This window comes from Anolis sagrei, chromosome Y (genome assembly GCF_037176765.1).
Source record: "Anolis sagrei isolate rAnoSag1 chromosome Y, rAnoSag1.mat, whole genome shotgun sequence".
Taxonomy (NCBI): domain Eukaryota; kingdom Metazoa; phylum Chordata; class Lepidosauria; order Squamata; family Dactyloidae; genus Anolis; species Anolis sagrei.
Genome location: NC_090035.1, coordinates 75403892 through 75416392, shown reverse-complemented (window position 1 = coordinate 75416392; position 12501 = coordinate 75403892). Strand labels below are relative to the sequence as shown.

Sequence of the window (12501 nt, the reverse complement as noted above, 5' to 3'; positions counted from 1 at the left end):
TCTCCCCACAAATACCTTCTCCGACGAAGCCCAACATTTGAGAATGTATCCCTCAAAGAACTATTTTATTTATTGTGTCATCACCAACCATACCATTGTATTACATTTCTAACAGAACAAAACAAACAAACAGATTAAAAAACCCACAAATTTTGCAAACTTGGTAGTTGATTGAATGTCTTTTGACCAGTATCTGGCCACTTGGAGTGCCTCTGGTGTTGCCGCAAGAAGGTCCTCCGTTGTGCAGGTAGCAGGGCTCAGTTGCATTGCAGCAGGTGGTCTGTGGTCTGCTCTTCTCCACACTCACATGTCGTGGATTCCACTTTGTAGCCCCATTTCTTAAGATTGGCTCTGTATCTCGTGGTGCCAGAGCGCAGTCTGTTCAGCGCCTTCCAAGTCACCAGTCTTCTATGTGCCCAGGAGGAGTCTCTCATTTGGTATCAGCCATTGATTGAGGTGCTGGGTTTGAGCCTGCCACTTTTGGACTCTCGCTTGCTGAGGTGTTCCAGCGAGTGTCTCTGTAGATCTAAGAAAACTATTTCTTGATTTAAGTCGTTGATGTGCTGGCTGATACCCAAACAGGGGATGAGCTGGAGATGTCACTGCCTTGGTCCTTTCACTATTGGTTGCTACTTCCTGGCGGATGTCAGGTGGTGCAATACCGGCTAAGCAGTGTAATTTCTCCAGTGGTGTAGGGCACAGACACCCCGTGATAATGCGACATGTCTCATTAAGAGCCACATCCACTGTTTTAGCGTGGTGAGATGTGTTCCACACTGGACATGCGTACTCAGCAGCAGAGTAGCATAGTGCAAGGGCAGATGTCTTCACTGTGTCTGGTTGTGATCCCCAGGTTGTGCCAGTCAGCTTTTGTATGATATTGTTTCTAGCGCCCAGGGTTGAGTTCCAGGGCCAGAGAAGCAGATGGCGGAAACAGAAGAATGGCCTGCCTCAGGGGAGTGTGCTTGCTCCATCCATGTTCAACATTTACACAAATGACCAGCCACTGCCAGAAGGGACAGAGAGTTTCATCTATGCTGATGATCGTGCCATTACTGCTCAAGCAGGGAGCTTTGAGATGGTTGAACAGAAGCTCTCCGAAGCTCTAGGTGCTCTTACTGCCTATTACAGGGGAAACCAACTGATCCCTAATCCATCTAAAACACAGACATGTGCCTTTCATCTCAAGAACAGACAAGCATCCCGAGCTCTGAGGATGACCTGGGAAGGAATCCCACTGGAGCGCACCCAAATACCTGGGAGTCACTCTGGACCGTGCCCTGACCTACAAGAAGCACTGCCTGAACATCAAGCAAAAAGTGGGCGCTAGAAACCTCAAAGAACTGTACTCACAGGACTCAACATTAAAAGTTCGAAGTCCAATGAGATTTCTAAGCAGTTTCATATCTTCTCAGGCACCACCAACCCTTGTTGTTGTTCATTCGTTCAGTCGTTTCCGGCTCTTCGTGACCTCATGGACCAGCCCACGCCAGAGCTCCCTGTTGGCCGTCACCACCTCCAGCTCCTTCAAGGACAATCCAGTCACTTCAAGGATGCCATCCATCCATCTTGCCCTTGGTCGCCCCCCCTCCCTTTTTCCTTCCATTTTCCCCAGCATCATTGTCTTCTCTAAGCTTTCCTTTCTTCTCATGATGTGGCCAAAGGACTTCATCTTGGCCTCTACTCTTCTTCCCTCCAATGAGCAGTCGGGCTTTATTACCACCAACCCTAGTTCCCTGTATATTTTAGTGTACAAAAAATCTTGCATTTCTTTTTTATTCTGAAGTTGGCCAGCATTCTTCCCACTGTACACAGTAAGGGAGCTGAGGCTCAAAGATAATTACAAGAAATATTAAAAATTAACTGGGTATTTTTATTACTACAGCATTAGCCAAGCACTGAAAGAGCGAGTAGGCCAAAACCTGTTGGAGTTAGTGGGCCAAAGCTAGTGTCAACCTGAGGAGTGTGAGGCAAACCTCTGTGTGTGAGAAGCTTCAGTGAAAGAAGCCCCAGGTTAAAGGCCTCATGTGTAAAGCATGTATATGTGTAAAGAAAACACAGAAAAGGTTTATTCTATTGCTGGAGGAAATGGAAAATCGTCATTCAAAATATAATAATAATAATAATAATAATTATTATTATTATTATTATTATTATTATTATTATTATTTATTTCTACCCTGCCACCATCTCCCCGAAGGGACTTGAGGCGGCTCACAAAAGCACTGAAGGTGCAAACATAAAATACAATAAGTGCATGACCACTATCACAATAACAAACCACATAAAATCATAAAATCCCACTAGTTAAAAAAAAATTAAAAGGCAACAGTAGCTGCAGATTTTAACAAATTCTAATAAGTATCAATATAAGGATAAATACAAGTAATCAAAATAAGGATAAACAGTTGCTAGATTTAATACTGGACATTTTTTTTTATTTCTACAACTCACCTTTCAAGCACCTATCACAGGTCATTGTGTTCTATATAAGCAGGTGTGCCTGTAGCTCAGTAGCTGTCAGCCTGAGGTAAACCTCAGAGGGAGAAAGGTCTCAGTGTGAAGTAGACCTTAGTCTGTGAGAGAAGGCCTCACAGTGTGAGGTATACCTTAGTCTGTGAGAGAAGGCCTCACAGTGTGAGATAGGCTTTAGTCTGTGGGAGAAGGCCTCATAGTATGAGGTAGTCTGTGAGAGAAGCCTCTGTGTGAGGAAGGTCTTAGTCTGAGAGGGCCTCAGAGTGTGAGAGAGGCCTTAGTCTGTGGGAGAAGGTCTCAGAGTGTGAGGTAGTCTGTGAGAGAAGCCTCTGTGTGAGGAAGGTCTTAGTCTGAGAGGGCCTCAGAGTGTGAGAAGGCCTCGTGTGAGAAGTTTTGGTGAGAGGAGCTCCATGTTGAAGGCCTCGTGTGTTAAGCTATGTGTAAAGCAACTATGTGAAGATCTTGTATAATTTCAGTGTGAGAGGAGGTTTTGTGAGAGTGAAGCTGTTTATCTGCATAAGAAAGAAGCTTGGCATAGAAGCAAAGAAGGAAGTATAAAGGACTTTATTTGTGTTGTGGAAACCTTGTTCTTGTAAATAGTGCAACTATATTATTTTACTACAAAGAAAAGTCTCTTATGGAAGAGATAACATTAGTCTGTGTGTCTGTGTTCTTGTTATCACTTTGGGCTACTGGTGCTTTGTCATGCTGCTGCTGATAAATTACTCTGCTGTGCATTTATGAGAAATGTCTTTTGTTAATAAGCCCACTTGCCCAACAATAATAACTTCCTCCAAACATTCCAGGGAGATCCTGGCTGAAGTGGAATTTGATCCTAGCAAACCTCACCACTTTCAGGCACTGCTGGATTCACTGAAAATCACAGAGCAACGGAAAAGAGTATGTAGAGTTCAATACAAGAAGGAAGGGCAACAGCACCTGCTGTTCCTCCTGGACCTACCTTTCTGAGCTTGTCGTATTCAATGAGTTCTGGTCTGTGTCTGTGGATCAAGGCATTAAAAGCAAGGCCATCCTTCCAGCTGTGAAAAGAAGCCCAAAGAAACAATGAGGTGACTTGGCTTTACAAAAGAGGAAAAAAAGTAGCTTTGAAATAGTGTTCCTCAAAACCAATGGGGATGGGATGGCATTGTTACAAAAAGGTATTAAAATGCAAAGCCTGGTGAGCATCAAATGCAGCTTCTCCCAACCCAGTGCCCTCCAGATGTGATACAATACAATGCTCATCAATTACCAGAACACTGAAATGGAAGAGCTCCCTTGGGCCAAGCTTGAGACTCAGCTCTATGGATCTGTGTACTCCTTTCAAAGCTGATTCTTATTATCTACATCCTGCATCAGTTGAGCTTTCTTGGTCTATTGTGCACTGGATGATGGGCTTTCTGTCTAGCTCAGGCATAGGCAAACTTTGGTCCTCCAGGTGTTTTGGACTTCAACTCCCACAATTCTAAACAATTCCTACCAGCTGTTCAGAATTGTGGGAGCTGAAGTCCAAAACAGTTGGAGGGCCCATGCTTGGTCTAACCCATGCCTAACTGCTCTTCAGCTTGACAGAATGATAGTGTGAATGTGTATGCAACAGCAATCTACCTTCTCCATATCCTGCATAATCAGACTCTACTGCAGATATGGGCAATTATGAGAGGCAATTATCTGTTCCTAAAATGTCAAAGGTCAGACATTTTTTAAAACCAAAGTGGTAGAAGAAGTGTTTTGGTGAGATGCATGGGAAAGGTGCTCTGCTCCTGGAACCTTCTAGGAGAAAAGGAACAGTCCCAGGAGTCTAGAGGAGGTTGCGGACACAGTCCCAGGACTATAATTTGATTTAAGGCTCTACCATAAGTCTTCTGCCTCTAAAATATGGTCCTCCTTTCCAAATTGGCACTTAATTTTTGTCAGAAATATTAAAAATTAATTAGGTATTTCTAATTACAAAAATATGAGTCAAGCACTGAAAGGGTTAGATGGATGCAATCACTCAGCAAAAGCTATATAAGAAGGTGTGCCTGTAGCTTAGTAGGCTTCTGTGCTAGTTTGCCTCAGTGGGAGAAAGGTCTCAGTCTGTGAGAGAAGCCTCTGTGTGAGATAAGCCTCGGTATGAAAAGGTCTTATGTGTAAAGGTTGAACTTTAATGATGTTATAGAAACCTTGTTCTTGTAAATAGTACAACATTATTATTTTACTACCAAGAAAAGCCTCCTATGGAAGAGATAAAATTGGTCTGTGTGTTTTTGTTCTATTTATCACCCTTGGCTATGGGTGCTGGGTCACGCGGCTGCTAAGTTAGTCTGCTATACATTTATGAGGAAGGTCTTTTTGTCAATAAGCCCACTTGCCCAACAATTTTTGCTAGCAAATATGAATTCTACCAAGCCTGGCTCTCTGACTTTAAAAACTTGACTTCCAAGTGGATTGAGCTTGCTTGAAGGCCTTCTGGTTTTGTCTTTCAGAAAGTTAGAGCACCAGGAAGCAACACTAACTGGAATTCAGGGCGATGTGGTCCAACACAAGTAGCTCAGAGTAAACGCTACTATCCACAAGATGGACTGTGTCCAATGTTTACCTTATGTGGAAGTTCTGCACGTTCACGTTCTTGTAGGGAGCCGTCTTCCTCTGGCACCAGAGCAACAGGCCCTCCTTGGCCGAAGTTTCTGCATCAGAGGAAAAAGGAGTTGTAATACTGTTAGAACTGAAACTGGAAGACTTAAACCAAGGCAGAAGAGGTATTAGCCACCTTGTGTCCCTATACTGGGAGAAAAACCAGATGCAAATAAAGTAAAATAACTAAACTGGAAGCCTGAGCCATTCACATCCAGCACCTCATCTGAAGAGGATGAATGCATGCCCTTCCCAATGTAGGCATTTCATACACTGTGAATACTGCCTGTAAAAGTACTTATACACCGGTGAAAATAAGCAAGAGGATTTCACTTTGCATTTTCTATGTAATCTCAATAAATGGAAAAAGCAAGGAATGCTATTTTCTTTAAAACACACACATATATGGGTAGCTGTGAGTTTTCTGGAATGTATGGCCGTGTTCCAGTAGCATTCTCTCCTGATGTTTCGCCCACATCTTCGGCAGGCATCCGCAGAGGTTGTAATGTTATATTTGGGGGTCATCACAACATGAGGAACTGTATTAAGGGGTCATGGCATTAGGAAGGTTGAGAAACACTGCTTTAGAGATCTTGCATTCTTCTCTGCTGCCTGATTTTTTTTTTTACTTCAATGTAAAGGTGCCACTCTATGGCAAATAAGGGTGAAAAAACCCCAATTGAACAAACATAGCTGCAGTGCATGAATGCTGATGTGGGCATCCTTCTGGTCAAAAAAGAGTCCCAGGGGAAGTCTTCAGGAGATGGATTCAATTCTCCAAAGCTTCCCTCCAGCTGCCTATAAACACTTGGACCGGCATTTCCAGAGCAGGTACCTGACAAAGAGCCAGAGCCAAATGCTCCATAAAGCAAGGGATGTTTACTGCAACTGGCCAAGCAGTTGCCCAGGGAAAGATTTATTGGAACTGATTGAGAGAGAAGCAGGAAGCACAGGAAGAGCAATTCTAAGCATGAGCACCTCCCTGGATCGTTTTGCAGTGCCTCACTGCTTGCATTTTTATCAAGCCTCTTCCTCTATAGTGTATTATATTTATTGCCCTCCTCTCTCATAAATTACATGCGCCGGCAGGAAATGCAGAAGGCGTATCCACCCAGCCCTGTGGATCTTACCTTCCACGGAAATATCCTGAATGGCAAACCGGAGGATGATCGTCCAGATCATACCGAGGGTCATCTTTGCATTGCCATCGACGATTTCTGCAAGGAGAAAAGGCAAAGGCGTTCATTACCCAGGACACCAAATCACATTTTTATCACAGCAGGTACTAGAACTGTGTTTACGCCGAACATCCCAGCTTTATTTATTTTGTGTCAACAGCACTGCATGCTTAAGTCTAAAAGTGATAAAAATAGAAAGCGCACAAGCTGCTAAAATTATTTATTTATTTATTTATTTGAAGTATTTATATTCCGCCCTTCTCACCCCGCAGGGGACTCAGGGCGGATCACAATGCACATCTACATGGCAAACATTCAATGCCATAGACATACAACATACATAGACAGACACACAGAGGCTATTTAACTTTCCAGCTTCATGAGGGTATGCTTTTTGAATTCCGGCCACCGGGGGAGCTGTTGCTTCACCATCCACTCGTGACGCCAATTGAGTACTTCCTCATTCTTTTACATTCTGATGGAGAGTTTTATGGCATCTTAAATTAGTTAAGATGCCTTTGTTTTTAATTGTTTGTTTTTATACTGTTGTTCGTTTATTATATTGATTTTTGCATTTTATGTATTTTATTTCCTGGTATTGTTATGTTTTGTATTATAATGTGTGTAGGGCATGGCCTCATGTAAGCCCTGGGGGAGATGGAGCAGGGTATAAATAAAGTTTATTATTATTATTATTATTATTATTATTATTATTATTATTATTAAATTAGCCTCCCCGCATAAGCAGTACCTAAATTAGGTTCTTGTGGGTTTTTTCGGGCTATAGAGCCATGTTCTAGAGGCATTTCTCCTGACGAACATGGCTCTATAGCCCGAAAAAACCCACAAGAACCTAGTGATTCCAGCCATGAAAGCCTTCGACAGTACCTAAATTTCCTACTTGACAGATGCAACTGTCTTTCGGGCTGCAAAGGTTGACAGCAAGCTAGATAAATGGTCAGGAGCTTACGCCGACCCGGGCTGGCTTCGAACTCATGACCTTTTGGTCAGTAATGATTTTAATGCAGCTGACTCCCAACCAGCTGCGCCACAACCCGGTCCCAAAGTGAGCATTAGTGACCGCATTGTCTGTAGCTTTAAACAATTCTTCCTCTGTACATGAGGCAGGGCATTGTGGACAAGCATACAGCTGCGGAGTTGTTTGTTCTGCTCCACAGTCACAGATGGTGGAGGGTTCTTTTAGGTCATGCCATTTTGCCAGGTTGTCTTCTGATCTGCCCACTCTGCTTCTGAACTGGTTCAGGGACATCCAAGTTGCCCATTCTTGGTTTGCCCCTGGAAGAAGACCCTTGGGGGGAGCCATCCAGTTGGGATTTCCTGGTTTATGCTCTTGCTATTGCTGGGGGAACATTAAGAGGAGTGGTAGTGGTTCCCATGAAACGTTCCCTTGATTTGAGTCTATTGGGAAGAGGCTGATAGCCATGCAGTGGATGGACTTCACAGTGTTCAAACTTATTTCTCTCACAGCAGCAACTTCCCGTTGCACATCAGAGGAGGCAATGCAAGCTAGGTTGTAGAGTCTATCAACAGATGTAAGTTTGAGACATCCTGTGATTATTTTCCATGTTTAATTCAGTGCTATGTTCACCTGCTTCGCGTGAACATTCTTATGCCAAACAGGGTCAGGCATACTCAGCAGTTGAGTAAGACAAGGCCAGGGCTGATGTTCTTATTAATTTTGGGTCTGCTCCCCATGCGCTACCAGTAAGTTTCCGCAGGATGTTATTGAGCGCAGCTACTTTGTGCTTGGTGTTCATGCAGTTCAACATCCCAGCTGAAAGCATGCAACATACAGAGGTGACATGTGTCAGACACCCAACACTGGCTGTTCCACTTTAATGGATCTGGAAATATCCACATCCATGTTTTGCTGGTGCCTTTGCATCTATATAAATAAAAATGTAATGTTCGTTTGTGGGATTAACATAACTCAAAAACCACTGGACAAATTGACACCAAATTTGGACACAAGACACCTCTCAGGCCAACGAGTGACACAGATGGTGATTTTGTCAGCGCTGATTGTGTTTAAGAGCAGACCAAAGTCTTTAGGCACTGCACCCAGTGTGCCGATCACCTTTACTGGCTTGTGCCACAGTCTTTGCAGTTAAATCCTCATATCGTGCCAGCTTTTCCAGTTGTTTATTGGAGCCTTCGGTGGTGCAATGGGTTAAACCCCTGTGCTGGCAGGACTGCTGACCAAAAGGCCGGCGGTTCGAACTGGGGAACGGGGTGAGCTCCCGTCTGTCAGCTCCAGCTTCCCATGTGAAGATATGAGAAGCCTTCTGCAGGATGATAACAGATCTGGGCGTCCTCTGAGCAATATCCTTGCAGATGGCCAATTCTCTCACACCAGAAGCAACTTGCAGTTTCTCAAGTCACTCCTGACATGAAAAATTATTATTATTATTATTATTATTATTATTATTGGGTTTTTGTAGGTTTTCTCGGGCTATACGGCCATGTTCTAGAGGCATTCTCTCCTGATGTTTCGCCTGCATCTATGGCAAGCATCCTCAGAGATAGTGAGGTCTGTTGGAACTAGGAAAATGGGTTTATATATCTGTGGAATGACCAGGGTGGGACAAAGAACTCTTGTCTGTTGGAGCTAGGTGTGAATGTTTCAACTGACCACCTTGATTATTTGAGAACACAGAAATGCTGGACCACTCTAACCACCACCATGTCAGACTACACAGAGAAGCCACTGAAATCCACAAGCATGTGGGCAATTTCAACAGAAAGGAGGAAACCATGAAAATGAACAAAATCTGGCTACCAGTATTAAAAAACTCTAAAATTACAACAGCAAAACAACAGAGATGAAACAAACAAGGACATCTAATCACCTCTCAACAATAGAATGCCCCAGGCACTGCCAGGCCATCAAATGCTAATCAAGGTGGTCAGTTGAAACATTCACATCTAGCTCCAGCTGACAAGAGTCCTTTGACCCACCCTGGTCATTCCTCAGATATATAAACCCATTTTCCTAGTTCCAACAGACCTCACTACGTGTGAAGATGCTTGCCACAAATGCAGACGAAACGTCAGGAGAGAATGCCTCAAGAACATGGCCATATAGCCCGAAAAAACCTACAACAACCCAGTGATTCCAGCCTTGAAAGCCTTTGACAATTATTATTATTACAACAGACTAGTTTCCTATGTTCCTTTGGGCCTTTTAGTTGATAGAGCCATATTGCTATAAATATATAGCAATGTTTGCTGAGGTTACAGAAGCTAAAGGTGTTGGGAATAAGATTTCCAATGATTTTCAATACTCTAAGCAGGCACTGCCACACCTTGTGACTAAGAGCAGCAACATAAATCATGTCAAAAAAAAAGGAAATAGAGGGATTTGTGCAAACTATGAACAACAAGACATCTATTTATTAAGATTTATTAAAGGGAGAGAACCTTCTGGACATGCAATTGTTTTGGGTTGCTGTTGTAATAGCTTTGCATTCGGGAGTCACCCAAGAAGTCAGAAAGCTGTCCTTCAGTCTAATCTCTGCCTATTCTTTCCAAGTGCAGCACGATGGAGGAAAAGGAGGAGGCAGCGGAAAAGAATGGAATATTTCAACCTTTAAGAGAGATTAATGAGAAATGCACCAGGCCAAGAAAGCAGCTGGTGCAAGAGGATGGCCATCTCTGGGAGCAGCTGAACATGGAATTTCATGAGTGCCTTGGGAGAGCCAAATCTGCTCCTTAGATTGGCAAACGCTTGGAAGCAGGAAAGATTCAAGTCGATGTGCTTAAAAAATGTGACTTGATAAAACTCCAAAGAGTGCAGGTAGAGCGAGAGAGGAAGGAGGGCGAGGGCTCTGAATCTGGTGAACTTTCATGCTTGTAACTGGAGACCATGCCATGCCTGACGCACTTGTCAGAACATGCTCCAGTTATAAAGAACAGCTCTTTTCCCCCCCAAGGTTAGGTCCCAATAGGACGGGAGTCAGTTTGCCTTGCCTGGCATTACTTGAAAGAATCCAATGGCTTTGAACTGGGTTCTCCCACGACCTGGAAAAGACCTGAACTGAGATGGTCATTTGAAACAAGACGTTTTTTGTTGTAGTAGAGCCTGTAAGTAACGTTGCAAGCAGTAGTATGGGTGCCAGAAGGGGGGAAAGGGCTACTCGAGAGCAGGAATCTGATGAGGAACAACAGAGAAAAAGGATCCGGGATATACTTATGTCACCTAAAGATGAAGACTCATTTGAGGGGTTCTTTGGGAATGAAGGGTCAATGAGTGAAGGAGAAGGCGACACAATGGATTGGAATAGGGGAAGAAAGAGGGTTACTCGGGAGCAGGAATCGGATGAGGAACGGCAAAGAAAGAGGATCTGGGATATACTTATGGCACCTACAGATGAGAACTCATTTGAGGGGTTATCTGGGGATGAAGGGCCAATGAGTGAAAGAGAAGAAGGAGACACAATGGCTTGGACTAGGGGAAGAAAGAGGGTTACTCGGGAGCAGGAATCGGATGAGGAACGGCAAAGAAAGAGGATCTGGGATATACTTATGGCACCTACAGATGAGGACTCATTTGAGGGGTTCTCTGGGGATGAAGAGTCAATGAGCGAAGGAGAAGAAGGAGACGCAATGGATTGGACTAGGGAAGAAAGAGGGTTACTTGGGAGCAGGAATCGGATGAGGAACGGCAAAGAAAGAGGATCTGGGATATACTTATGGCACCTATAGATGAGGACTCATTTGAGGGATTCTCTGGGGATGAAGGGTCACAGAGTGGGGAAAACAGGAGTAACACTGTGGATTGGACTAAGGTAAAGGAAGTGCAAGCTATTTGTGCCGAGCCAACATCTAGTGATACGTTTATGGGATTCTCTGGGAGTGAAGACTGGCAATTGGGGAATCCAACTGAGTATTGGGGGGATCTAAGTCTTGACAGGAGATGGAGAAGATGGAGGGATGGGCGTAGAACTTCATGTGAAGAGTTGGGAACAGCTGAAAGGGGCGGTGGTCAGTTCATCTTCTGATGATGATGTGTAGATAAAAGTGGGTTCAGGAATGAGGGATATTTGCAGAAGGCAAGGTGTTGGTAAACATTTGTGCATTGGGTATTGTTTGGACTTGTCACTGCCTGTTTTGTGTTTGGCATTGGTTTGGGATCTGCAGGTTGCTGTTCCTAATTGTGTGTTCTTTTGACTCGGATTGGATTCTCGTGAGTGTGGATTTCCCCCTTCCTGGACCTTGGACCGGCTTGACTACAACGCTGCTTCTGTGGACTTTGGAGCTCCGCTATTTCGGATTTCTCTTGCTATGACCCTGGACTTCAACCGACTATGCTTCTTTCCCTGCGGCTTTACTGCTTTTGTTTACCAGTTGCATGCTGTGCCTTCTTTGTGTGACCTCAGAGTACTGTGCTTAATTCGGTTCTTTTGTTAATCTGGATTATATTTTTGTTTACCTTTTGGACCAGGTCTGGTTTTACATTTGAGTTTTGGCCAGAGGCATTGAGCTTAAGTGTCTCTGTGTCCTTTTCCTTTGCTTCAATAAAGTCTGTTTTGGAACTAACTCTGAGTCTGGCCCTTTAAGGCGTCTGTGAGTCAGACAGTTTTACATCCTATATTTGAATATTCACCAAAAAACCACCCAACAACAATGAAACTAATCAATATACGTGCATATAAACATGGACCAGTACAATATTACCTAACATCTATACCAGTCATGGGCAAACTGTCAGAAATATTAAAAATTAGCTACACATTTTTGATTACAAAAATGTGAGTCAAGCACTAGGAGAGTGAGTAGGCCAAGGCCTGTTTAAGTCAGTAGGCCAAAACTAGTGTCATCCTGAGGACTGTGAGGTAAACCTCTGTGTGAGAGAAGCCTCGTGTGAGAAAGCTCCAGTGTGAAGACTGCTGTGTAAAGCTAGTGTGTATTTGTTTATCTGTATTATTGAAACCTTGTTGTTGTAAATAGTGCAACCATATCATTTTTTTAAACAAAGAAAAGCCTCCTGACTAAGAGATAACATTTGTCGGTGTGTTTCTGTTCTTTTAATCACTTTGGGCTATTGGTGCTGGGTAAGTTACTCTGCTATATATTTATGGGTAGGGTCTTCTGTTAAATAAGCTCATTCACCCAACCATGGAGACTACTGGAGATGTCTTCTAAGAATGCCTAGGACCACAATCCGGGTTTGCCCGTTGACATTTAGCACATCAGATGAATTGCAGATGAG

At 43.6% G+C, this 12501-nt stretch overlaps 1 protein-coding gene across 6 annotated transcripts in view; it reads right to left on the bottom strand.

Moving 5' to 3' along the window:
• The window catches only part of LOC137095353 (alpha-actinin-4), a 177287-nt gene that overhangs the window by 51184 nt on the left and 113602 nt on the right, over positions 1-12501 (bottom strand). For all 6 annotated transcript variants that reach the window (XM_067461919.1, XM_067461923.1, XM_067461918.1 and 3 more), the window contains exons 4-6: positions 6222-6308; positions 5057-5144; positions 3437-3515 (exon numbers count right to left, since the gene is read on the bottom strand). In XM_067461919.1, the coding sequence (XP_067318020.1) occupies positions 3437-3515; positions 5057-5144; positions 6222-6308 (254 nt within the window). The remainder of the gene's footprint in view (positions 1-3436; positions 3516-5056; positions 5145-6221; positions 6309-12501) is intronic.